Here is a 27146-nt window from a genome sequence, read left to right on the forward strand (position 1 = left end):
AAGAAAAGGACATCAAATATAATCTCATTTTTCTAAGGTCAGTAGAATGCAGTGAGGCAGGCAAGTGAAGTCCATTTACTGAGAAAGGATCCTGAGAAAGGTGGAGAATAGTAAATAGAGTATGGCCATCTTTTATTAGTTTGCTGTCTCTGGAACAACCCCAATGTGTATGGCTGGGGTTTTCCAGAGATTGTGGTGTGACCATAATCCTGAAGGGCTGCTTACCCACAGGACATATTTTGCTATTTTGTAGGAGTAAATGTTATGAGTGGACATTGCTTTTTCTTTTAGAATCTCCCATATTGCTGTGGGCCATTTTATTTCAAGAGGAATAGACATTTGGCAATGTTTGGTTGTCAAAATTTGGAGGGAACACTTCTGGCATCTAGTGGATAGAAATCAGGGATGTTGCTAAACATCTTACAATAACCAAGACAACCTCCCTTTCCCAAAGTTGGTCCAAAATGTCAATAATGCTGAGGTTGAGAAACTCTAATGCATTCTACTTTTTGAATACATTCACACACATCCTAAAATAACTATTATTGGTGGCAGAGAATTGCCAACCTTCCATTTCTCCAAAAGTCACTTGCAATTTGGACATTTCTTGTCATAAAGATCTAAGGAATTATGCATTTATCTGGAAGACTAAAGAATAAATACCATTTTAACCTTCTAAAAAGCGATTATCATGAGGTATAATGCAATCTTTAAACTGTAAGTATAAAGAACAGGGCTGATTATTAAAGTAAATGGGACCCAAAGTCCCATGAATAATCAAAAACTTGGTTAACAGAGTATGACCAGAGAATAATGCATTTGGCTGCTGTGGAGAAATTAAAGTACATGCTGTGAATTGTTATTAGGGAAATTGCATGAAAAGTTACTCTTAAGGTATCTTGATTCAGAAGAAAGTCTCAGGTGCACAATATATCACATTCAGTCTTTATCTCTTTGGGTTTTCATGACTTCTTTCACCTTGGATAACCCAGAAGCTCAGGCCTTGGGACTTTTTGGAAGAGTAAGGTGTCTTACTCTCCACATTTATTTTCATCTAGTAACAGACTTGAATTTTATTGCTAGGAGTCTATCTCTGTCATAGGAATTATTTTCAAACTTCAACTGACCAAATTTATTTGGAGAGCAGAGACTGTTTTTAGTATCTCTACGCACAATTCATTTTAAATAAAATGTACTCCTAGAAACTTGTATCTAAATTGAATTTTTGTAGCTACAACAGAATTTTTAAGTCACAAGGTAATTTGGCACTCAAAGGGATTCTGAAGCTAACTAAATCTTTTGTAGAGAAAAGCAACTTTTTTTTTTTGCAAAGTGGACAATTCCTCCCATCTTTTATGTAACTCAAGAGTCTAGCCCAATGTTATGCATGATGTAAATTTTAAAGATATCAAGTATGAGTTTGGAAGGATTTTGAAAGCTGAAGAGTTTTAGAAGCTATTTGTACAGAATACAGAGCTTTGTTATTAAGGGTTTAACACTTGTTGGGGTGATGAAGGGGAAAAGATGCTAAACACACTTGAAAACTAGATAGCATTTACTGAAAAAATAATCACATTAACTTGTCTCCCTTAGTAATGAGGAGAAAAGAACTGTTGGTAGCCTCTTGCATTTGTGCAAGGTTGTGGTTGGGTACATACTAAAAGAATCAGATTATTCGGTCTGAGAATATAGCTCAGTGGGTAGAATACGTGCCTAGCCTGTATGAGGCCCTGGATTCTATCCCCAGCACTGCAGGGGAAAAAAAGAAAAAAAAGTTCCAGGTTGTTTAGCTTCAACGTCCTTGCCTTAGGTAATTTATATAACTTGGCTGGGTCCCGGCTTTCTCTTACAATACGTTGAGGATACAAATCTAATCTACTTAATGAAGTTGTTCTGAAGATTAAATGAACTAATATGTGAAGAGCACTCAGACAAGTGATGGATGCCGAATAGAGCTCCAGCGCTAGGAATGAGCAGGACAACGTGAGCGAGGCGAGACACGCGCGGGGGCAGACAATGTCTGATTGCATCCTCTCGGCACCCTCGTGAAGGAGCACAGTTTGCATTGGTGCACAAAAGGAACTCAGGCTCGAGGGGAAGCAGGAGATCTGAACAACGACCAGAGAACGTTCCCAGGGAAAAAAACCCCTTTCCGCCAGCCATGCCACCTTCAGTCTAGCCAGACGCTGAGGACACAGGGCTTGGTCAACTGTGCATCACACCAGTGAGCCGCGGCCCCTATCGCAGGTGGCGCAGCCCGAGGGACCGCCCTCCCTCCGGCCCACGACCTCCACCAGGGGCTGGCTGCCCTCCACGGCGAAAGGCATCCGGAGGGGCCGGCACCTGGTATTATGCATGCCCACTCTTGTGTTGGGCACCAGGAAAGCTCTGACGATCCCGACTCGACGCAGACTCCAGGCGCAAGAGGACCACTCAGCACCGCCACCCTACCCCCTGCTACAGTTGACCCGAAGTCTGGACGAGTGCGGGTTTTCTTCCCGCCCCTTGCCTTCCGGGTATCACCTCCGAAGTTCCGCCCCTTCGTGACGGTCTCGACCGCGCCGTAAAGTAAGGAACATTCTCTGCCCCTCAACAGCCGGCATCCATTTTTACGGCAGGCCGCATTCCATGCGTCCAATATGGCGCCCCCCATGTAGACAGTGGCCGTGGCTTCTACTATAGGTGGCACCCGGCAGTGCTGAGAAGGGACTGCTGTTCATCCATCCCAAGCTGCAGAAGCAGCAAAGTTCGTTTCTGGTTACGGCTGCAGAAAGCTATCCTCTTCTAAGGTCCAGGAGTCGCCACTCCCTTTTCGTTTCCGAAAGTTCCTCCTTAGCCCCGGTTTGTTTCCCGCGCCCTCTCGGGCCACCCCTCTTTCCTGACCCTCCCAAACGCGAATCATGAGCCTTCGGCAGCTGCTGTTGCGCTTGCCGGGTCATCTCGGGACCTCGGGTCCCCCATGTCGCCTGTGGAGGTCCCGGCGCCTCGACGCGATCTCCTCGGTAGGCGCCAGGCGTAGTCAGTCCTCCAGGTCCCCGGCCCACTGGAACCAGGTGGTATCGGAGGCGGAGAAGATCGTGGGCTATCCCACATCCTTCATGAGCCTCCGTTGTCTGCTGAGCGACGAGCTCAGCAACATCGCTATGCAGGTGCGGAAGCTGGTGGGGACTCAGCACCCTCTGCTCACCACTGCCAGGTGAGCCACCCCCTCTCCCACTGACCCACCCGCACCCACTCACTCTTTCCCCTCGCCAGCACACCCATGCTGGCCCTCTCAGACTACCCTTTCCTTCCCTCTGCCCTTCTAGACATTCCTTGTTTTCTCTAGTTCACTTAACTTTCTTCCTCTACTTGCTCAGCCAGTGGATAAATGGTTTTCTTATGAGAAACACTACGTTTTTCGCGATTCCATTCTTAACTATTAAGGGTGAGGAAGCTTCAATTATTTGTGGAGAAATCACTCGGGGATGTAGGTTTATTGAGTGACTTTCTAGAAATGGCCTTTTAAAAGTGGAATAGATTAATTTTCTGTTTCCACACTCCTGAAGGGGTCATTAAATAGAAACAGTATGGAAGGAGAGATGAGCTAAAAGTAGACAGCTCTTTCCAACGAATATCCAAGCCGGAAGCAGAATTTCATCCAGTCAGTACTCATTGTCTTCTTGGGATTTTTCTATCTCTTATGCCGAACTACTGCTGTAAAACTGCTATTGGGTTTTTTTTTTTTTAACCTTTTTATTACTTAAAACACAACCGAAACCATTTGATTTGTAATTAATTTCAAGCACGTAGAAAAGTTGCAAGACCAAAAGTAGTTCAAAGAACACATTTGTGGCCGGGTGCCAGTGATGCGCTCCTGTAATCCTAGCTACTTGGGAGGCTGAGATCGGGCGGATTGCGCTTTGGGTCAGCCAAAATTACCAGAATAAAATGGACTAGCGGTGTGGCTCAAGCGGTAGAGCACCTGCTTTGCAAGCGGAGTTTAAATCCCAGTCCCAATAAAGCAAAACATCCCCACCCCCCCCAAAAAAAATCTGCCATATTTGTGTATCCATTAATCAGATTCACCTACTGCAGTAATAAAGTGATTTTCTTTTCTTAACTTCATTCCTAGTTATCAGGAATCTCCTGATCGAGTTAAATTTGTTTGGTGGCTGGAATGTTAGTTCTCCAGAGATTCTAGGTGATACACACTACACACCCCCCTCCCCCCCCCACACCCAGACACACACACACACACACACACACACACAATTCATGTGAATGTATATATACACATATATTTCCTCTGACTCATTTGAGGATAGATTGCATACATCATGGTCCTTTACCCATAAATACTTAACGTTTGTATTTGTTAAGCATAAGAATATTCTCTTACATCACTATAGTTCAGTTGTCACCTTAGGTACATAAATATTGATGTAACAGTTATTTAATCTACCATCTATATTCTAATTTTGTTAACTGACCTAATAATGTCCTTTTAGTATTCTTCATCCTCCACTACAGGATCCAGACTAGAAACAGGTATTGCATTTAATTGTTAGTCTCCTTCAATCAGGAATACCTCTGTAGCTCTTGGCTTTTATGACTAGAGCAGTAGTTGTCAGCTGGGGCAGTTTTGTCCTTCAGGAGACATTGGCAGTGTATGTATGGAGACGTTTTTGGTTATCACAAATGGGGGCAGGTAGAGACCACCGGTGCAACCCTACAATACCCAGGACAATCCTACAAGAAAAAAATTTGTGTCATGAGATGTCAGTAGTGCTAAGACTGAGAATCCAGGACAAAATGATCTCTTTCTGGGGTGGTGGTGATGGTGTTTGAACTTAGGGTCTTGTGCTTGAGCTCTGCACCAGCCCTTTCTGTGTTTGTTATTTGTAACATAGGGTCTTGATTTATGCTTAGGACAGCCTGGACTGCGATCCTCTTATTTATGCTTCCCTGCTTTCCCTGAGTAACTGGGATGACAGGCTCGCACCACTGTGCCCAGCCATTGGTTGAGATGGAGTCTGGGAGCTTTTTACCTGGGCTGGCCTCAAACAGCAGTCCTCCTGCGGAGCTCCACCTGCAAGTATCTAGGATTACAGGCTTGAGCCACCGTGCATAGTCAAAATATTTTCTTTCTTTTATTTTGAGACAATAGGTTCACATGAGAGAGGAAGAAATAATATAGAGATCCAATATACCCTCTAGTCAGTTTTTCCCAAATGGTAACATCTAGTGAAACTGTAGTAAAGTACCATAAATAAAACATTGACAGTCAAGAGACTGAACATTTTCATCATCACAAGGATCCTCATGTTACCCTTTTTAGCCACACCCTGTTTACCTCCTTGCTTAAATTTTTTATGAATAACTGTAATTTTTTTAGTATGAAAGTTGCCAAATAGTAATAATAAAGTGATTTTATTTCTTAACATTGTTCCTAGTTATGAGGAGTCTCATCTTATGATTGAGTTAAACTTGTCTGATAGCTAGAATGTTCTCCAGAGATTCTAGGTGATATACACTCAGAACACACACAGATGTATGATATATACATATGTTTTAAAGCTTAATGAAACTATTGTACTACTCAAGAACTGTAACTTGACCAATCCTCTTGAAGCTGCCTGTGTACTCCCTAGCCTATCTTCCTGACCTTCACTATGCTGATTTTTTTAATTGTTGTTTTTCTTCTTCAAAATTATATAGGTGTTTGGTTAAACACTAACGTGTAGTTTTGCTCATTTTCTTTGAAATTTATGATCATTTATTGAATATGGCTGTGGCTTACTTTTTTTTTTAATTCACTGTTTCTGAGATTAATCTATGCTCTGTATTTAACTGTTTCATTAGTTATGCAATGGTGTATGAAATTCTATTGTGGGAAGGCACTCCAAACTCTTAATCAACATTTGGTCATTTGCATTTTTTTGGTGTTATGAAAAATGCTGCTGTGACTATACTTTGGATAACTTTTGGTGTACATGTCTTGGGGGTATAGACACAGAAGTATAATTGTTGGGTGTACAAAAATTCATCTTTAGAATATAATGTCAAATTGTTTTTCAAAGTGGTTGTACTAGTTTACACTTTCACATCGCCTTAATTCACGTTACCTCATGTTATCATGACACTAGCACAAGAGGTTTCATAATTTTTGCTAATCAGGAAGGGTTTCTGTGTGTGGTGGTGGGGATGATGTTGTCAATGATGGGCATTGTAATAGTATAGTACATTATAAGTACTGTAGTGCCTTTAATAAAATACCAAAGTGAAATGGACAGAGCTAAAAAGTGTCTTATTGACATATATACTCAAAAAATTGCAGAGCATCAGAGGAGGGCTTGGAAAACATCCCTTCTGAGGCCATCAGAGATGCACTAGAGGAAGGTTTGTGAGACTAATGGCTCTGAAACTCTCCAGATTGTAACCTACCCTGCCTACTAGCCTCATTGTACTATGAGTTAGAGAGGAATAAAACAAATAGCAAATTTTAGCGAAGTTGTTATGGTAGCATATATAAATTGTATTTTGTAAGAGAAGAAAGAGCTATTCTGTATGTAATTGTTGCAAAGTGTTAAGCAGTATAAACTCTAGGCAGTCTATGAGCAAAGAAACATTTGGGAAGGATATCTATCTATCTACACTATTTTTATTTACTTTTTTGCAGTGCTGGGACTTGAACCCAGGGCCTCACGTGGGCAAGGCAAGCATTCTACCATGGAGGTACACCCCAGCCTCTATGTGTGTACACATGCACATATAAATACATACACTCTACCCATTTGTTTTATCAAAGAAGCAGACATTTGATCCATAGGGTAGGCAGGATATGGCTACTATAAATTAGTGCTTAAAACATGGACTAAGCAGCTATATTATTTCACATACTGTGTACCATAATTGGTTGTCCTGTCAGCAAAAATTGATAACTAAGAGGAAGACATTCTCAGCATGGTGGCCAAAGGGCAGAAGATCCCATGTAGTTGGTATAGTGAGGATAATGGGAAATTAGACTTGGCCAATTCTTTTATAATTGTAAAATGACCCATTTTACATTCTGAGTTCCTGTTTGCTTCAATCAATATCATAATCCCTTGGATCATTTGCTTTTTGAGTAAATCTACACTGTATGGTAGAGTAAATCATGTATGATAGTCTTCGAGTTTAGATGAATTATAATACTTTGGTCAAATACCAGGAGAAAAAAATGAAATTACTGTACTTCGTCATTCATTACTTTCTTTTCTTTACCTAAGCCACCCTATCAAGAAAAGGGAAAGAGCCTAGAAGAAGTATGCTCTTTAACAGTTCAATTCAGAATTGAAGGCAAATTAAAAATTTTGAGATTTGTTGAACTAATGATCTTACTACTAGGAACAATAGAGCAATTAGCATATATATATATATATATATATATTTTTTTTAACCATTGTTCTAGATTTTCTAGGGTTTGTCTGTTGTATACCAGTTAGATAAATAATCCTCAATTAATTGATTCAATATTTATTGAAACTTATGAATATAAAGAAGTCTGAAACATGTACCCTATTCCTTGTGAATTGACATTCTATTGGACACAAAGTATATTTACAGATATCTAACAGAAGGAAGAAAATGACTTGTGGCTTATCAGCTATTGTGTAGTTTGGTGTAACCTGGAATAATAAAGAGCCTTTCATGGAGAAATTGTAACTTCATTGAAGAATAGTTGGATAAAAATTACATAAATAATAGTTTACTTATTTTTTCTTTCATGATTCTGTCTTTTTTTCTCCTTTCTCCCCTAGGCAGCCATACCTTTTCTAGGAATAAAGAGATCCTTAAAAGCAAAGATAAGCAGTGTAGTAAAGTAAAATGAGCTGCATGATTAGAGCTAGAGTAGCCAAAATGGGGGTGGGGGAAGAATCAAGAAGGAAGAACCATTTTACCTGTTATTAAGTCTTAAGATACAGTTACATTAATCAAAACAGTATAATATTGGCAGAGGCATAGACAAATCAGCACAACAAAACAGATAGATAAATATGCCCAATTGATTTAAACTAAAGCAATTCAGTGGAGGGAAGATAGCCTTTTTCAATAAATGGTACTGAAACAGTTGGACATCATATGCAAAGTCATGATCCTCAACCTAAGCCTCATACCATATTTTTAAAAAATTAGCGTAGCTTGATCATTGTGAAATCAGTGTAAAATGGCTTAAAATAGAAAACATAAAACTGTAGAACTTTTAGAAGAAAGCAGGTGAATATCTTTGGAACCTAGGATTAGGAAAACAGTTCTTAGACATGGCACCAGAAACTTAATTCATAAAAGAAAAAAAAATCAGTAATTTGAGTCCATCAAAATTTAAAACTTTGCTCTGTGAAAGACCCTGTGAAGAGGATGAGAAGATTAGTCACAGACTGTGTAAAAATATTTCCAAATCATATCTGTGAAGCAGGACTTGTATCCAGAATGTGTAAAGAAATGTCTGAATTCAATAGTAAGAAAACAAATGATACAATGAGGGAATGGACAGAAAGAAGATCCGATGAAGGTGGCTCTCATGGCCTATGCAAGCTCGCCCTAAGAACCTAACTGGGAGTGATGGGAGATTGAGAAAAGACAAAAGGCAAACATGCAAAAAAGCTGGGATCAGGTGGACTGGGAGCTCTGGTGGAGACACATAACAGCCTCCACCACCTCCAGGGAGTGTATTATGTACAGTGGCAAATAAGGAAGTAGAGCAACAGTTCTCGAGGGGTGTGACATTGTAGTTATTGGGAACAGGGGGAGCCTGCAGCTTATTGGCCATAGCTGTTCTGGCTCCCTTCTGAGCTGGGGGCTCTGGGCCAAACCCAGCCTGCAGACATGGCTGTGCTTACATCAGGTTCTCATAGGCTTTTCGTATTCTGCTCTCTACAGGTGGCAAGTAAGCTTGTGAAAAGATGTTCAACATCATTACCCATTAGCGATGTGCAAATTAAAGCCCCCAGGAGACACCACCACAGATTATTAGAATGGTGAAAATAAAGACTTCTTACTGACCGTATGAAGTCCTGGTGGAGATGCAGAAAAACTGGATTCCTTATCCATTGCTTGTAGGAATGTAAAATGGTATAGACAATCTGGAAAACAGTTTAGCAATTTCTTATAAAATTTACCGTACAGTCCAGCAATCATACTCTTTTAAGTATCTATCCCAGAGAAATAAAAAATTATGTCTATATCAAAACCTACACAGGAGTGTTTATAATGTTCAGATTTGGTGATAAGTTTATTGAAGTCTGGTCAGCAATGCATTGAAAATTAAGAGGAAGATGCTCTAGCATGGGTATTTATAATTGCTCCAAACTGACCAACCCAAATGTCATTCATTGGTGAATGATTGAACAAACTGTGATACATGCAAAACAATAAAAAAGACAATAAAAAGAAAAAGAATATTTATACTTGGAACAACGTGGATGACTCTCAAGAGAACCACGCTAAGTAAATAAAGCCAGTCTCCTTACTTAAAAAATTAAGAGTAGAATTACCATATGATCCAACAATTCTACTTCTAGGTATATATCCAGAAGAATTGAAAGCAGTGTTTCAAAGAGATACTTGTATGTTCATCTTCACAGCAGTATATTATACATGATAGCCATATGGTGGAACTAGCAATAGATGAATGGATTAACACAATGAGGTGCATACATATAATGGAATATTATTCAGCCTTAAAAAGGCAAGAAATTCTGGCACATGTTGCAACATGGATGAACTTTTTAAGAACATATGTTAGCTCTCTCAGCTTCTGGCTTCCATCTGGGCCTTGTCATGCTTTCCTTTGTATTTCTTTTCCCTAACTTTTAATAAACTCCCTTTACACCCACGTGTCCTGCCATGGGTTCTTCCCAGTGGGATACAAAGAATTTGGAAGTCTTCTGATTACTGACAGTACCAGCGCTGTTAACATTTTGTGGCAAAGCCAGCCAGGAGGAAATGCTGCCACCATGATGGAGCCACCATGTGTTCAATGCCATCTTGCCACTCCCTAGGAAAATTAGAACTAACTTGTGAGTAAAATTCTCTAAATTACAAAAAAAAAAAAAAAAAAAAAAAGAAAAGGAAAGAAAAAGGAAAAAAGAACATATGTTGAGTGAAATAAGCCACTCATAATAAGACAAATACCAGTCAGGCGTGGTGGCACAGGCTTGTAATCCCAGGATTCAGGAAGCTGAGGCCAGACTGGGCTATATAGTAAGACCCTGTTGCAAAACAAAACAAAACAAAACAACCCAAAAAGCAAGACATACTGTAGGATTCCACTTATATGGGTATCCAGAGTAGCCAGATTGAGAGAAACAGAGTGTATAAACCTAAAGGTGATTCCTAGAGACTAGAGGGAGTAGGAAATGGGGTTTGCTGTAGAGTGTAGAGTTTCAGTTTTATAAGATAAGAACTTTTGGAGACTGGTTGCACAGCAATGTGAGTATACTTAACACTACTGAACTATATACTTAAAATGGTTATGATTATAAACTTTATGTATATTTTATCACAATTTAAAAAAAATCAGTCTTCCAAGTTTACATAGTGTATGATTCCATTTTTACAGCCTTATGTCATTTTCAAACTTCCAAAACTGTAGAGATGGAGAACATTTTAGTAGTGTCTAGAGTCAGGGACAGTGTGGGAGTAGGGCAGAGCATAAGTTCAAAGAGGTATGTAATGTGGTGATGAAAACAGCTTGGAATCTTGATTGTGATGATGCACATGAATATAGACTTTCTAAAAATACACTTATAGACTCAAGTGAATGCAGATTGAAAATATTGCTGAAAATGGAATAATGTCTATAGTTCTGTTAACAGGAATGTACCAGTGTCAGTGTTTTGTTTTAGTGTTGTAGTATAGCTAAAAATAATATTACCATTGAGTGAGGCTGGGTAAAGGATACAGAGGACTCTATACTACTTGTGCAACTTTCTGTCTGTAATTATTTCATTATTTTGAAAAGCTTAAAAATATATCACTTCAAATTGAAGAGGCAGGGAAGAGTGAGAGAGGGAGAAGAGGACAGAAAGAGAGGCTTGTGAGACCAGAGACCTGTGTGTTCCAGTTTAATCTCTAGGGGAATACTGTCACCCCCAAGGCAAGTAATTTCATCTCTCTGGGCTTTAGTTTTCTAGGCAATGAAGAGGCTGACTAGGTGATTTCTAATGGTATTGGTTATTCTAGACTTGTCTATAAATTAGTGTTGTACCTGAATATGGCAGGTAAGGAAGCCCTTCTCTGTTCTTGAGCGAAGAGTGAGCAGATTAAATGCACTGTAATAATACAATATAGTCCTTTAGCCACAATTTTAAAACCCGAAAAGCTCAGAAAACAAAATGTTTTTTCAGACTTATAAATCTGACTGGAATGGATGTGAGACTATTTATAGTCTTTATTTATCCCACTGAATGTTAATATTCATGCATTTTGCTGCAGAAATATTAATGCTCTTGATTATAGGGTGCTGTCCCAGTTCCTCTTTGAGTGTTGGGTTAAAAGCACTTTCCTGAAGTCAGAAAAGGTTTGAATTCTGAAAGACATTTGATTCAAGGACTTTGGATAAGGGACTGTGGACCTGTCTAAGCTGGATAGTGGTCTGTACCATGGCCCAGGTATGAGTGTACATGGGTAGTGTGGGAGAACTGAAGGGAGCCACAATGCATCAACCCCACCCACGTTAGTACAACTTGTGCCCTGTGGTTTCATTGTTGCCTCCCTAACTCAGTGTAATTAGCCAGTTATGTGTAATGTATTTTTAATTTGTATATTATATACTTAAATTATATATTTAATGTATTTTAATTTTTTTATTCACTTAATTTTCTGTATAAATCATTAAAATATAAGTATTTTTAGCTTTTGAACATTTACATATTATACTACTTACTGTCAAGAATTTAAATGTTTTTAATATTATGTGGAAGGTAATTAATTGGGTAAAAGTATTAAAATACTTTTTCTACTACAGAATTGGTTACATTTTTGTTGTTTAAACGTAGCTGATTTCTTTCAGTAATGTTGCTTTATTCATTTTCACTTATTACTCTTGAAAGATTTGGCTTTTAATATTAAAATTTTGTTTCAATACTCTGCCTTGTTGTTTTTGCCTTCAAAATTCTCTGCCCTCTATTTCAAACTTAGATAGATGGGATTAACTTAGTATGCAGTTATGGGAGACAAATCACGACAGTCTTTTCTGTTAGGGGGCATTGATTCCTTAGTACAGACTTGTTCCTGAGTTCTCTACAGTTATTTGGCTACCTGGAAAACGTTAGTTGTCTTTTCTACATGGTAAAATTCTTCAGAACTCTTTGAATTTATTATTAGAAATTTAATTTTAGTCTCTTCCATGTTTATGAAACACCCTTTCTAGATTCAGTTCTGTAATTACTGACTGAAAAACCTACATTACTTATAAAGAACATTTTCTTGGATGACTAGGAGAAAAATTATAAATTTCCATTCATTCCACAAATATTTGAGGTGCTCTGGGCATGGGATGTTCAAACAGGAATAAGAAACAGTTGCTGCTGTCCAGAAATTCATGAGAGACAGTATAGTGAGCAAGAGCTCTGTTTGGGTTCACATCTGGCTCTGCCACTGCCACACCTATGTGATCTCAGGCAACTTAACCTCCCTTTGCCTTAATTTCCTCATGTGGACAATAGTAGTACCTATATCATAAGATCTTACAAAGGTTAAATGAGTTTCCATAGATAAAGTGCTTAGAGCAGTACCTAGCAGGTAGCAAATACCCAAATGGGAGCAGTTATCATTTGTATTAGAAGTTCATTTTAGTAAGTGAACACATGAACAGAATCAGAATACCTTGAGAGAAATGCCGTAGTATGTCTCTGCTATAGACAGGGAGAAAAAGTTCTCTCTGTAGTGTAGACTGATATCAAAGACTTCCAGCGATGAGGTGACATATGAGTTGGGTCTTGATGGATGAGAAAGGAGATGACTGAGGCAGGAAAAGAAATTAAGGCAGAAGAATTGCTTGGCAAAGAGTAGGGAAATTTGTATTTTGGTGCAGCTTGAGCATGGGATGGGGTGAGGCAAAAAATAGGTCTACTTCTGTATGATGCTAGACTTGCCCATCTAATATAAACAAATAGAAAACTGGGCAAAATATGTGAAACAACTGTATTTCCTCTTTGTTGTTAAAGGGTACTCCATTGCACAGAAAAAAAGCAATTTCTTTACCTATTCAATTTAAATGAACATTGGCATTGTTTCTGGTTTTTGGCTAAGTAAAGTTGTTTTATTTTTTTTTTTTAGTTTTTATTTTATTCATAGTGCATACAATGTTTGGGTCATTTCTCCCCCCTTCCTCTACCCCCTCCCTTACCCCCTCACCCCTCCCTCTCCCCCTCCCCCTCGCTACCCGGCAGAAACTGTTTTGCCCTTATCTAATTTTGTTGAAGAGAGAGTATAAGCAATAATAGGAAGGAACTAGGGATTTTGCTAGTTGAGATAAAGATAGCTATACAGGAAGTTGACTCGCATTGATTTCCTGTGTATGTGTGTTACCTTCTAAGTTAATTCTTCTTGAACTAACTTTTTCTCTAGTTCCTGGTCCCCTTCTCCTATTGGCCTCAGTTGCTTTAAAGTTTCTGCTTTAGTTTCTCTGTGATGAGGGCAACAAATGCTATCTAGTTTTCTAGGTGTCTTACCTATCCTCATACCTCCCTTGTGTGCTCTCACTTTATCATGTGATCAAAGTCCAATCCCCTTGTTGTGTTTGCCCTTGATCTAATGTCCACATATGAGGGAGAACATACGATTTTTGGTCTTTTGGGCCAGGCTAACCTCACTCAGAATGATGTTCTCCAGTTCCATCCATTTACCAGCGAATGATAACATTTCGTTCTTCTTCATGGTTGCATAAAATTCCATTGCGTATAAATACCACATTTTCTTAATCCATTTGTCAGTGGTGGGGCATCTTGGCTGTTTCTATAACTTGGTTATTGTGAATAGTGCTGCAGTAAACATGGGTGTGCAGGTGCCTCTGGAGTAACCTGTGTCACAGTCTTTTGGGTATATCCCCAAGAGTGGTATTGATGGATCATATGGTAGATCAATGTTTAGCTTTTTAAGTAGCCTCCAAATTTTTTTCCAGAGATGTTGTACTAGTTTACATTCCCACCAGCAGTGTAAGAGGGTTCCTTTTTCCCCGCATCCTCGCCAACACCTGTTGGTGGTGGTGTTGCTAATGATGGCTATTCTAACAGGGGTGAGGTAGAATCTTAGTGTGGTTTTAATTTGCATTTCCTTTATTGCTAAAGATGGTGAGCATTTTTTCATGTGTTTTTTTGGCCATTTGAATTTCTTCTTTTGAGAAAGTTCTCTTGAGTTCACTTGCCCATTTCTTTATTGGTTCATTAATTTTGGGAGACTTTAGTTTTTTAAGTTCCCTATATATTCTGGTTATCAGTCCTTTGTCTGATGTGTAGCTGGCAAATATTTTCTCCCACTCTGTGGGTGTTCTCTTCAGTTTAGAGACCATTTCTTTTGTTGAGCAGATTTTTTTAGTTTTATGAAGTCCCATTTATCTATGCTTTCTCTTAGTTGCTGTGCTGCTGGGGTTCCATTGAGAAAGTTCTTGCCTATACCTGTTAATTACAGAGTATTTCCTACTCTTTCCTGTACCAACTTTAGAGTTTGTGGTCTGATATTAAGATCCTTGATCCATTTTGACTTAATATTGGTACAGGGTGATATACATGGATCTAGTTTCAGGTTTTTGCAGACTGCTAACCTGTTTTCTCAGCAGTTTTTGTTGAAGAGGATGTCTTTTCGCCATTGTTTATTTTTAGCACCTTTGTCAAAGACAAGTTCGTTATAGTTGTGTGGCTTCATATCTGGGTCCTCTATTCTGTTCCACTGGTCTTCATGTCTGTTTTTGTGCCAGTACTATGCTGTTTTTATTGTTATTGCTTTGTAATATAGTTTGAAGTCAGGTATCGTGATACCTCCAGCATTGTTCTTTTGACTGAGTATTGCCTTGGCTATTTGTGGCCTCTTGTATTTCCATATGAATTTCATAGTAGATTTTTCAATCTCTTTAATGAATGTCGTTGGGATTTTGATGGGAATTGCATTAAACATGTAGATTACTTTTGGGAGTATAGACATTTTTACTATGTTGATTCTACCAATCCATGAGGATGGGAGATCTCTCCACTTTCTGTATTCTTCCTCAATCTCTTTCTTCAGAAGTTTATAGTTTTCCTTGTAGAGTTCATTCACATCCTTTGTTAGGTTTACACCTAGGTATTTGATTTTTTTCTGAGGCTATTGTAAATGGAATTGTTTTCATATATTCTTTTTCAGTTTGTTCATTATTAGTGTATAAAAATGCTAATGATTTTTCTATGTTGATTTTATATCCTGCTACCTTGCTGTAGCTATTGATGGTGTCTAGGAGCTTTTGAGTAGAGTTTTTTGGGTCTTTAAGGTATAGGATCATATCGTCTGCAAATAGGGATATTTTGACAGTTTCTTTACCTACTTGTATTCCTTTTATTCCTTCTTGCCTAATTGCTCTGGCTAGGAATTCCAATACTATGTTGAATAGGAGTGGAGATAGTGGGCATCCTTGTCTAATTCCTAATTTTAGAGGGAATGGTTTCAGTTTTTCTCCATTAAGTATAGTGCTGGCTGCAGGTTTGTCATATATAGCTTTTATAATATTGAGGTACTTTCCTTGTATTCCTAGTTTTCTTAGAGCTTTTATCATGAACTGGTGTTGGATCTTATCAAAGGCTTTTTCTGCATCTATTGAGATGATCAAGTAGTTTTTGTCTTTGCTTCTGTTAATGTGGTTTATTACGTTTATTGATTTGCATGTGTTGAACCACCCCTGCATTCCTAGGATGAAGCCTACTTGGTTGTGGTGAGTGCTCTTTTTGATGTGTTGTTGAATTCGGTTTGCCATTATTTTGTTGAGGATTTTTGCATCAATGTTCATTAAGGTGATTGGCCTATAGTTCTCCTTTTTGGAGGTGTCTTTGCCTAGTTTTGGGGTAAGTGTAATACTTACCCCAAATACTGGCTTCATAAAATGTATTAGGCAGTTTTCCTTCCCTTTCTACTTCGTGGAACAGTTTAAGGAGGGTTGGTATCAGTTCTTCTTTAAAGGTCTGATAGAATTCAGCAGAGAATCCATCAGGTCCTGGACTTTTCTTTTTGGGTAAAATCTTGATTGCTGCTTCAATTTCATTTTGTGTTATAGATCAGTTTTGGATGATCATATGTATCTAGAAATCTGTCCATTTCTTTAAGATTTTTAAATTTATTTGAATATAGGTTCTCGAAGTAGTCTCTGATGATTTCCTGGACTTCCATGGTGTTTGTTGTTATCTCCCCTTTTGCATTCCTGATTCTACTAATTTGGGTTTTTTCTCTCCTCATTTTAGTCAGGTTTGCCAGGGGTCTGTCGATCTTGTCTATTTTTTCAAAGAACCAACTTTTTGTTTCATTAATTCTTTGTATGGTTTTTTTGGTTTCTATTTCGTTGATTTCGGCTCTTATTTTCATTATTTCTCTCCTTCTATTTGTTTTGGGATTTGCTTGTACTTGTTTTTCTAGGAGTTTGAGATGTGTCATTAGGTCATTGATTTGGGATCTTTCAGTCTTTTTACTATATGCACTCATGGCTATAAACTTTCCTCTCAGGACTACCTTTGCTGTGTCCCATAGGTTCCGGTAGGTTATATTTTCATTTTCATTGTCTTCCAGGAACTTTTTAATTTCCTCTTTTATTTCATCAATGACCCATTGTTCATTAAGCAATGAGTTACTCAGTTTCCAGCTGTTTGCCTGTTTTTTGTCTTTACTTTTGTTGTTGAGTTCTAGTTTTATTGCATTGTGATCAGATAGAATGCATGGTATAATTTCTATTTTCTTATATTTGCTGAGGCTTGCTTTGTGTCCTAGGATATGATCTATTTTGGAGAAGGTTCCATGGGCTGCTGAGAAGAATGTATATTGTGTAGAAGGTGGATGAAATGTTCTGTAGATATCAACTAGGTCCATTTGATCTATTGTATATTTTAGATCTAGGATCTTTTTATTGATTTTTTTGTTTGGATGACTTATCTATTGATGATAATGGGGTGTTAAAGTCTCCCACGACCAGTGTGTTGGAGTTAATATATGCTTTTAGGTCCTTCAGGGTATCTTTGATGAAATTGGGTGCATTGACATTGGGTGCATGTAGGTTGATAATTGTTATTTCCTTTTGGTCTATTTCCCCTTTTATTAGTATGGAATGTCCTTCTTTATCTCATTTGATCAATGTAGGTTTGAAGTCTACTTTGTCAGAGATAGGTATTGCTATTCCTGCCTGTTTTCAGGGGCCATTGGCTTGGTAAATCTTCTTCTAGCCTTTCATCTTAAGCCTATACTTATTTCTGTTGGTGAGATGGGTCTCTTGTAAGCAACAAATTGTTGGATCTTCCTTTTTAATCCAGTTCGTCAAACGGTGCCTTTTGATGGGGGAATTAAGTCCATTAATATTAAGTGTTAGTACTGATAGGTATGTGGTGATTCCTGTCATTTAGTTGTCTTAGTTGTTTGACGGTTTGATTGTGTGTACCTAAGTTGAGTTTACTCTCTACTTTCTTGCTTTTTCTTTTCCTGTAGTTTGGTGCTGCCTGCCCTTTCATGGTTATGTTGGGTTTCACTTTCTGTGTGCAGAATCCCTTGAAGAATCTTTTGTAGTGGTGGCTTTGTGGTCACATATTGTTTTAGTTTCTGCTTATCATGGAAGACTTTTATTGCTCCATCTATTTTGAATGATAGTTTTTCTGGGTAGAATATCCTGGGGTTGAAGTTATTTTCATTCAGTGCCCGAAAGATCTCACCCCAAGCTCTTCTTTCTTTTAATGTTTCTGTTGAGAAGTCTGCTGTGATTTTGATGGGTTTACCTTTGTATGTTATTTGGTTTTGCTTTCTTACAGCCTTTAATATTCTTTCTGAGGTCTCTGTGTTTGTCATTTTAATGATAATGTGCCGTGGGGTAGTTCTATTTTGGTCTGGTCTGTTTGGTGTTCTGGAGGCCTCTTGCATCTGTATGGGTATAGATTTCTCTAGATTTGGGAAATTTTCTGTTTTTATTTTGTTGAATATATTACGCATTCCCTTTGCTTGCACTTCTTTTCCTTCTTCAATGCCCATGATTCTCAGGTTTGGTCTTTTGATGGAGTCGGTGAGTTCTTGCATTTTCTTTTCACAGGTCTTGGGTTGTTTAACTAATAGTTTTTCGGTTTTTCCTTTAATTACCACTTCATCTTCGAGTTCTGAGATTCTGTCTTCTGTTTGTTCTGTTCTGCTGGATTGGCCTTCCATTCTGTTTTGCAATTCTGTTTCGCAATTCTGTTTCGTTCTTTTTTCTGAAGTTTTCCATATCCTGAGTTGTTTCCTCTTTATTGTTGTCTATTTTCATCCTGAGTTTATTTATCTCTTTATTAATTGTGTTCTTTGTTTTACTTTGGTGTTTATACAGTGCTTCTATGGTTTCTTTTATTTCTTGTGCTTTTTCAGCGGCTCTTTTTTTGTTGTCTTGGAATTTCTTGAGTGTCTCCTGTACATTTTGGTTGACCATATCCAGTATCATCTCTATAAAATTCTCATTGATTACCTGTAGTATTTCTTCTTTTAGATTGTTCTTGTGAGCTTTATTGGGCTCTTTGGCATAGTTTTTGTTCATTTTGTTGGAGTCTGGATCTGAGTATCTGTTTTCTTCATTTCCCTCTGGTTCCTGTACTAATTTTTTCCTGTGGGGAAACTGATTTCCCTGTTTTTTCTGTCTTCCCGTCATTGTCTTTGGTGTTGTTACTGTCCCTGTACCGTGTGCAATTAATTATTTTCTAGCTTGTAATAATAGCAATGGTGATATTTAGAATGGAAGGGTGAGAGGAGATGGAAAGCAAAGAAGTTAAAGAAAGAAGGAAAAACAAGTAGAAAACAAACAAACAAAAGTTTTAAAGATATAAACAGGGAGAGATAGTGTACTAATCAACAGTAAGCTGAACAGGCATTAGAGAGACAGAGAGAAGATTGAGAAAAAAATAAAATAAAAAAAAAAAAAAAGTTAAATATCTCCAAGTTCAAATGCAATAAAGTTTCAGTCTTAATAATTTTGGTGTTAGTCCCTCAGCCTCCAATCCTGGAGATGCTGTCTCAGAAGTAGTTCTGTCGTTGTCTCATCAAAGGGGAAAAAAAACCAAACCAAACATAACCAAACAAAACAAAACAAAACAAAAACACCATAAAGTGTCCCAAGTTCAAATGCAATACAGTTTCAGTAAATTTTTCAGGATGCAGGTGTATTTCAGTTGTCTCATCAAAGGAAGGGAGAAAAAAAAAAGTCTGGAGACAGTTCTGTGAATGACTATCTGGGGTTGCTGCTCACTTGCCCGCTGCTGTCAGCCTGCTGTTGCTGGAGGCTTTATTTATGCAGATATCAGGAGTGAGCTTAACACTCACCTGGCCCCCACAGGCTTTGTTTACTTAGAGTTCTCCTGGGCACGACTGCCACTGCTACAAGCTTTCCCCTTTCTAAGCACACTGGGGGAGGTGACTCTGCACCAGCTTTCTCCCTCTGGCTTGTTTATTTACAGTTCACGTGGGAGGTGGGTCTTCCCCCCTTTCCTGTGGAGTTTTCCTCCCACCGCCACTTTTACAAGCTTTCCTGCTCCTGGTTGCTGGGTGTGTACGGCTGCTCCTGCCTTCTTCGGCTGGCTTGTTTATTTACAGTTCTGTGAGGGATTGCCCCTTCCCCCCTTCCGCGCTCAGGATGCCCCGCCCTCTTTGCTACATGTCTTTATTGTTGTTATTGCTTATTATTCAGGTAAGTCTGAATAATAAGCAATTATTATTGGTCTGTCCAGGAGGCTATGCTGATCTGGCCCAGGGTTGTCTGTGGGAGTACCATGTGCCGCTTAGCTCACCTTGTGGTCTGCGTCTTCCCAAGCCATCTGGGCGCTGCTGTCTGGCGGTGGTGCGGGAGCCCTCCTGGTTTCTCCATCTAACGTGAAGTGGAGATGCTACGCGCGGGATGGAGGTGTGGAGGAGTCAGAGTTTTGCCTCTCTTCGGTGGTTTTTCCTGTAATGTGTATCTCCAGCGTCTCTCCAAGATTTTACTTTAGGAAGCACGCTTTCTGCTTCCTCCCTCTAGCTGCCATCTTTCAGTAAGGTTGTTTTAAAAGGTGAAAGGAAGAAAAAGTTGAGGCCAGATTTTGAGGAGCTTTGTATATCATGTTAAGAAGGTCTAATCTTATCCTGAGGTCAGTGGAGACCATAGAGGTTAGGCAGTGGAAAGACCTGAGCAGATGTGTTCTTCTAAAAGCTGGCTTTGATAGCTGTGGAAGTTGTGAATTGCAGAAAAGAAAAGCTGGGGGCAGAAATACTTTATAGTTTATTCATTTCTTCTTTTAGCAGCTAGTTAAGTGTGTCCCCAAATGGTCAGGTATGGTATTCATTACTGGGGGATACAAAGAACACCAAACTCTAGGCTACAATCCCCTCCTCCTCAACCAGGATTTCTTTCAAGTAAGGAACATAGATGTACAAAATAGTAAGTACAATAAAGTGTTGCATATATATTAGGATAAAAGTGTTTCCAAGTATAATGATGGCACAAAAAACAGAGTAGTTTGGAAGCAGGGACTAAAGAATCAAGCAAAAAAAAAAAAAGATGTTCATGGGGTTAGAGGGCCAAGGGTGCAGTATGAACCTAGGCAGTGGTGGTGGAGATAAAGAGGTTAGAACGGATTCAAGATACTTTCATGAACTGGGGCTGACAAACTTGTTAGTGAGAATGAGAGAACAGATCTGAAGTAAGCTGAGTAATTATGTTGAATGCAGAGTATAGGGGGAAGTTTTATATATTTGTTGAATTTGGAGTGTTTTGGCACTTGGCGATGTCCAAATGCAGCTAGGAATGGATCAGATGCTCCTGAGGGAGGTGGACACTGGAGCTAGGGTTGGAAGTACTCAGTCCAGGTAAGATTGAAAGCCATAAGAACTTCTGATCTCTCAGGGAGAGGTATAGAATTATGTCAGCATAGATTACTTGCAAGCAAAGAAATACATTTTGGATTTCTTTGCAAGGAGAAACTAATCACGCCTTAGCAAGGATATGAAGTGGGGAAGCTCTAGGGAAGCCAGAAGCAGGAATTTACAATCTCTACACGATAGCAGTGTTATGAAGAACTTTTAGCTCTGGCTGCCTTTCATCCTTGGATGGCTCCTCAGGCTTCAGAGTCCTGTGAAAGAGGGTCTGTTTGGCCTTACTTGCATCTTAAACCCAGTCCAGATCAGTTCCCTTACAGGTGAACAGTGTACTGTTCAGCTCTGCATTGGTCTTGGCTCCCCTTTGATCAGTTGAGGGGCAAACTAGTATATTTCAGGCCCTCCCAGACCTCACAAAATAAGGGATTCCCAAAGGAGAAATGAAATGTATAAGACAAAGAGGAACAGATTCTGCTCAGGATGCTGCTTGTTTAAATTTACTGCCTCATCCTCCCACTTTCTTACTGTATAGACAGTTTAAAAGTTGTCCCCATCTAAAGTGATATAATTAGACACTAATACCATCTCTCCAAAGAAATATAACCCATTATCAAGTCTAGGGCCTCTGAATGATGTCTGATCTTCTAATTTTCATTGTGACCCAATTGTTAATAATATATTATTCACCCTGTAGGCTAAGTGGTAAATTTATTGACTAGCATTACACCTATAATAGGGAGAAGAAATAAAGAGGCAGAGGAAACACCAAAAACTATTGACACACAGTGACAAAGACTGCTGGTTGCCTTTCTTAACTTTCACCTTTTCTTTCCAACTTGTTAAGAGAGCCCTGAATTTATTCAAGGTGGCAGTGCTCCCAGCTAAGGGACTAAATTTCCTGGTCTCTCTTACTGTTGGGTGTAGCCATGTGATTAATTTCTGGCAAAAAAAAGGTGAAAGTGTATAGAATTTCTAGGAATTCTCAAAGGGAAGGTCTATCTCTTTTTGTTCCTTCTTTCATCCTGCTGCTTTGAATATTGATGGGGCTGGAGCTGTAGAAGCCTTTTTTTCAGTGTCACATTTTATGGATGATAACCTAAAGAGTAGGAAAGAACATATCTTTGTTGTTTCCTTGGTGTTCTGTGTGATCTATCTCTAGGCTTCTTTTACATGAGGAAGAAATAACACTTCTTTATGTTTAAACTGTTACTTTGAGTTTTATGTTACAAAGAGCATACTGTAGCTATTATCTACACCAGTTAAGGAATTTGAATTATTGCTGCAAATGTCCATGACTTCAGCTGACTGGGGTCCTTTGCTTGATGAGCTGATTCATACCTTCATCCTGAAGGGTTAAGCCATTTCTGGCCCAGCTCTGTAGTCTTTCATTATACTTTATTATGGGGGCACACCAAAGTGTTTCTTAAATTCTATCTGTACTTATTCTGGGTCCCACTGTAACCACTATCCACACACCCTCTTGGTAGCTGATAGATCACTCTGTTGAAGCCTTGCTTGCTTTTTCTGTAGTGATAAGCCAGGTAGCACTCTCAGCTTCTAGTTCAGAGGTGCTATTATGTGTGTCTTGATGGGCACAAAACTTATGTTAGTATCTCCCAGTTTCAGAGATAGGATCCAAAATTTTGAGAATTCATTAGCTGCAGTTATGAGAAGGACCATGTCCTGTACCCATTTGGAAAAGTATTGGTTCAACTCATAAACCTCATTCTGCAGCAGAAGCCCAGCTTTCCAACATGGCGACTCCCAGGTGGAGCCTTGTCTGTATTGTAGGCTATGTCACCATTGTGTGAGCCTGCTGCTTCTGTAAGATGGGAACGAAGATGCTCTTAGTTACCAGCCAAGTGTCTTACTTTCTTACTTAACATTTATTGGGATTGATTTTACTCGCCCAAGACGCTGTTGACTGTGATCACATGAACACACAAGCAAGCCTGCAGATTATCATGCTGTAGCATCACGACAGGAAAATCACACCCTTCTGAAAATCTCTTCTGAAGAGACCAAACTGCTAACCTCTCTAGGATGAAAGCGGCCTCTGGAATATATAGGGACATTTAGCAGTGACATTACCAGGTCAGACTTGGTGGGAGGAAGTCCCTGCCATCCCTGTCACCAGAACTGTTTAGTTAAGTGCTGAGCTGACCAAGCAGTGAAAATGGCCCACTGTGTGTAATAGTTACCCTGTGTATTTGCTTATTAAGAGCCTCTTCCTGTTGAGTGTGGTGGTACATGCCTGTAGTCCCAGCACTTGGAAGGCCGAGGTAGAAGGCTTGAGAGTTAGAAGCCAGTCTGGGCTACATACCACATAGTGAGACCTTTCTTTAAAAACAAAAAATACCAAACACCCCACCTCTTTTCAGTGTGACCTCTTTGCAATCACATGAAATGTGGATTTTCTCAGGTATTGTCCCATTTCGAGAGATTTATCCAGCTGCCCTTCCCCAAACCACCTTGTCAGGAACCATCCAAACCTGCTCTGTCCCAATTCTGATCATTCTATTAGATATGCCAGAAATTGCCATGGAGATCTTACCTCAGACAACTTGTTTTAAGCAATATGAATAAGGATATATACAGCTTTGTGCCTTCCCCACTGGGTAACTTTCTCAGTTCTTAGGATTGCCCCTAAATGGAATTGTTCAGCAATCACTCATTTAAAGCTAGTTCAAGATAGTGTTCAGGTGTTCAGGTTTTTCTGTAACCAGGGATGCATTTTTCCCTCTCCAGCTTGTGGTCCTAGGGTACTTACTCATGCAGCCATAGGGACAGATTGAGGGTGAGGTGGCATGCGGCAGAAATACACTCATAGGTTATGGTAATGATCTGAATATACAGCTTAATTGTGCCTTGGGATTCCATTTGGGCCTGTTGGAATTTAAAATTAAATGCGTCCAATAAGAACTGATGGTGGGCAGCTAAGGCTGCATGGTCACTGAGTGTTGTGTTCAGTTTTCACTGGAGTTCAGTAGCAACACAAGTGTTGTTTCTCAAAAGGAAATAGTTACTTTACCTGCTTGCTGAAAGGCCTGAGCTTGTTTCAAAACCTCAGAGGGTATGCTGTACTCATTGGAGTTTTTCAAGTTCAAGACAGCATCATTTTAGGTTAACATATCTTCTATGTTGTCTGTAGGAGAGTGGGGAGGGACGGCAGATGTGTACTTGTTCTTCAAGCAAGAGGTCCCTCATCCAGAGTCTGTTATGCCTTTGTCTCAAAACAACATTTTACCTTTCCTTAGAAATTTCTCCAGAGAATAGAATGATTTTGATAAGGAAAGAGAATTGATTAGCTTCTATTTTGTACTTGTTACCATTATAGTCTTTCTTCTTGAACTAAAAAGCCACTGTGGGGATTCTGGAAGCATTGGGAATATCTGAAAACTAGGATATGTGTGTGGGCTCTCATGATGGTTGCTGTGAGAAGAGGTTGAGTTAGAATTCTACCATCTACAGAGCCCTCATAAATCATCAGTCCAACTGATGGACCTGTGGTATTAATGCCTAATAATTAATGTTAGCATAAAGCCAGTAATAATCATTATGAAGATTGGTATTTTTCTTTTTGCCATTACCTGAGTAAATGCCCAGAGATTCATTTGGGAAAAACACCTTCCAAAAAGAGATATAGCCTCCCCTTCATTTAAGGAATTTCATTCCAGGAACTTCATTCAGGGGTCTTGGATTTGGGTAAGAATTTATGACTTTCTAGTGTCTCAGACAGGTTCACTAGACCTGGAGTTGTTTGTTTTGATTATTTAAATCAAAACAGATCTTAGTAGGTTGCCTTTTGATGTGAATTCTTGAGTGATTAAATATAGACAGGGATTTCTGCCTTTCACAACAAAGCATGAGATACCTAATAACCCACATCCCCCTTGCTGCCTGTTAGGATCACCTTGCCCACTTTTGCTTCTAGCAGTTAACTGCTACCACTTGGGCTCAGCGTCTCTTGGGACTCCTTCCATTGCTTTCTGAGTTCATGGAGTCTATTCAGTAGCAGTCCTTCCCACCAAAATCCTTAGCTCTAGACACAAGAACCACTGAAGTGATTAGTAGGGATTGTGATGTGCCCCTCACCAATCTGTTTCTGTATCAGGATTGAAGGGAAGATCTTCTGAATCAAATTAAGAGGTATAAGACCAGTACATTATATGAATAATGGTTTCCTAAACTTAAATAGAAGGAAGTGGTGAGACAATACCTTCTCACTGTAGGCTTGCTTCCCCTGGTTCAAAGGACCTGCACCAAGGCAGTCAGCACTAGTTTCATACCGAGAATTTGACAAGTAGCATCATTTGTCATAGTAAATTAATGTGAATTTGAAAAAGTTTTGTTTTTAATTTGTATTTCTATTTATTTTAGTTGTGTAAGAGCTATTATCATAGTTTATAATTTTCATATTTGAATGTATTTAAATAACATTTTACAAAAATCACTTAAGGCAATACTGAATAACTAGTTTTAACTTTTTTTTATTGTTGTTGTTTTTGTGATTCTGGGGAGTGAACCCACGGTGTTGAGCATGCTAAGTAAGTACTCTACCAGTGAGCTACGTCTCTAATTCAGAAATTTTACCCTTTAAAAGGGGTCCATATGGGCTGGCAGAGAGGCTCAAGTGGTAGAGCACCTAGCAAGCATGAGGCCCTGAGTTCAAACCCCAGTACCACCAAAGGAAAAAAAAAAACAGGTGTGTGTGTGGGAAGGGTACATAGGTTCATCAAGAATGAGGAATACTAGCTAGTCTTTGTCCTTAATTCTGAGCTCAGTTAACAAGGATAAGTTGATTATAGGTTTTTAAGTGCTATAATACTTAAGTTAATTCTTTGTGCTTTGATTCTGACAAATTAGGATTGAGGAACATTTTTTATATCATCTTGCTCGTTACTACTGTACTGCAACTGCTTTCATCGGTACTGTATTATATAATTGTCCTCTCATTATTGTACTCAGAATTTTCTCTTTTTCAGAAACACCTTAGAGGCTATTAGTTACAGCAAAATACTTATCTGTGTTATGGTTTGAAGAAAAGGTCAATGAATGTTTTTCCAAAAATAGCTAACCTAGACTGATTTTTAAAATGGTACTAGATGTTAACGCTTCAGACAGTTGTTTCTGATTTAATAGTTATCGGAAGTTCTAGATACAAATCTGTAGTGGAGGCAGTGCAGCTGGATTTTTGTTTTTTCTATCTATGACTCACTAACGGCTCTTCACAGCCTTTTTTTTTTTTTTTCTATTTTCGTGTACTGAAACTTCATTTTAGTAAATACTTAAAAATAGCTTTAAAAATTACTATTCTCTCAGAATCTCCTTGGAATGCTATTTCATTTGCTTCAAAGATTTTTTTTTTTTTTAGCAAACTGAATTGGTTTTATTTCCAGTATTGTGAGCCTAGAGATAGGTCTAATGAATGTTATTGTATCTAAAAACTTAGCAGTAGTGTTTTGAGTTTGTCACACATTGGTAATTTGCATGAACCTACTCTTGATAGTGTTTAATAATTATAGGGACTTTGTGACAAGTGATTTCTATCTGTTAAATTGCTAAGTATCACCAAATAAATGAAATTTACTTTATAATAAAATGAAATTTACTTTGTAATAATAGTGCCATTGTGAATTTTCTGTGTTGTTGACATTTCTTTTTAACTTTAGTCTATTTCTTCCCTTTTCTTCCTTTCCTTTTATTTTCGTTTTCCCAATTAATTTCTATTATTAGTTTAATTGTGATTCAGGGTCTCAGGTTAGGGACTGCCATATACCCAGGATTCCCTTTACCACCTTGAAATAAGGACAGAGGACAGAGGAGATGAAGTGGAGCCAGATCTTCACAGAAAGGTGCCTTCTGCCTGACAGTTGTCCCAGGTTGAGACCCTAGGATATGGGGCAGAGGGACTTGCACACCATTCCTATCTAGAGAACTCACCCCTTCTGTGCTCACTGCCTTCTTGCAACAGTGGGAGTCCATATAGTTATGCCAACAGTTCTGGTCTGGCTGTTTGTGGAGTTGCTGTCAAAGGGGCACTCTTGTAGTTCTTGATTTGCCTTGATGTCTTCTGCCATAGTGCTGAGTCCTAAAGGTAC

At 38.9% G+C, this 27146-nt stretch overlaps 1 protein-coding gene across 3 annotated transcripts in view; it reads left to right on the plus strand.

The window, feature by feature from the left end:
- Positions 1–2627: 2627 nt before the first annotated feature.
- Pdss2 (decaprenyl diphosphate synthase subunit 2) overlaps positions 2628–27146 on the plus strand; it is a 257588-nt gene continuing 233069 nt past the window's right edge. The window contains exon 1 of one of the 3 annotated variants that reach the window (XM_074077454.1): positions 2628–3196. In XM_074077454.1, the coding sequence (XP_073933555.1) occupies positions 2901–3196 (296 nt within the window). In that variant the 5' untranslated portion in view covers positions 2628–2900. The remainder of the gene's footprint in view (positions 3197–27146) is intronic. The other 2 variants (XM_074077461.1, XM_020170092.2) reach the window with 2 other exon arrangements.

Source organism: Castor canadensis, chromosome 1 (assembly GCF_047511655.1).
Source record: "Castor canadensis chromosome 1, mCasCan1.hap1v2, whole genome shotgun sequence".
NCBI lineage: Eukaryota > Metazoa > Chordata > Mammalia > Rodentia > Castoridae > Castor > Castor canadensis.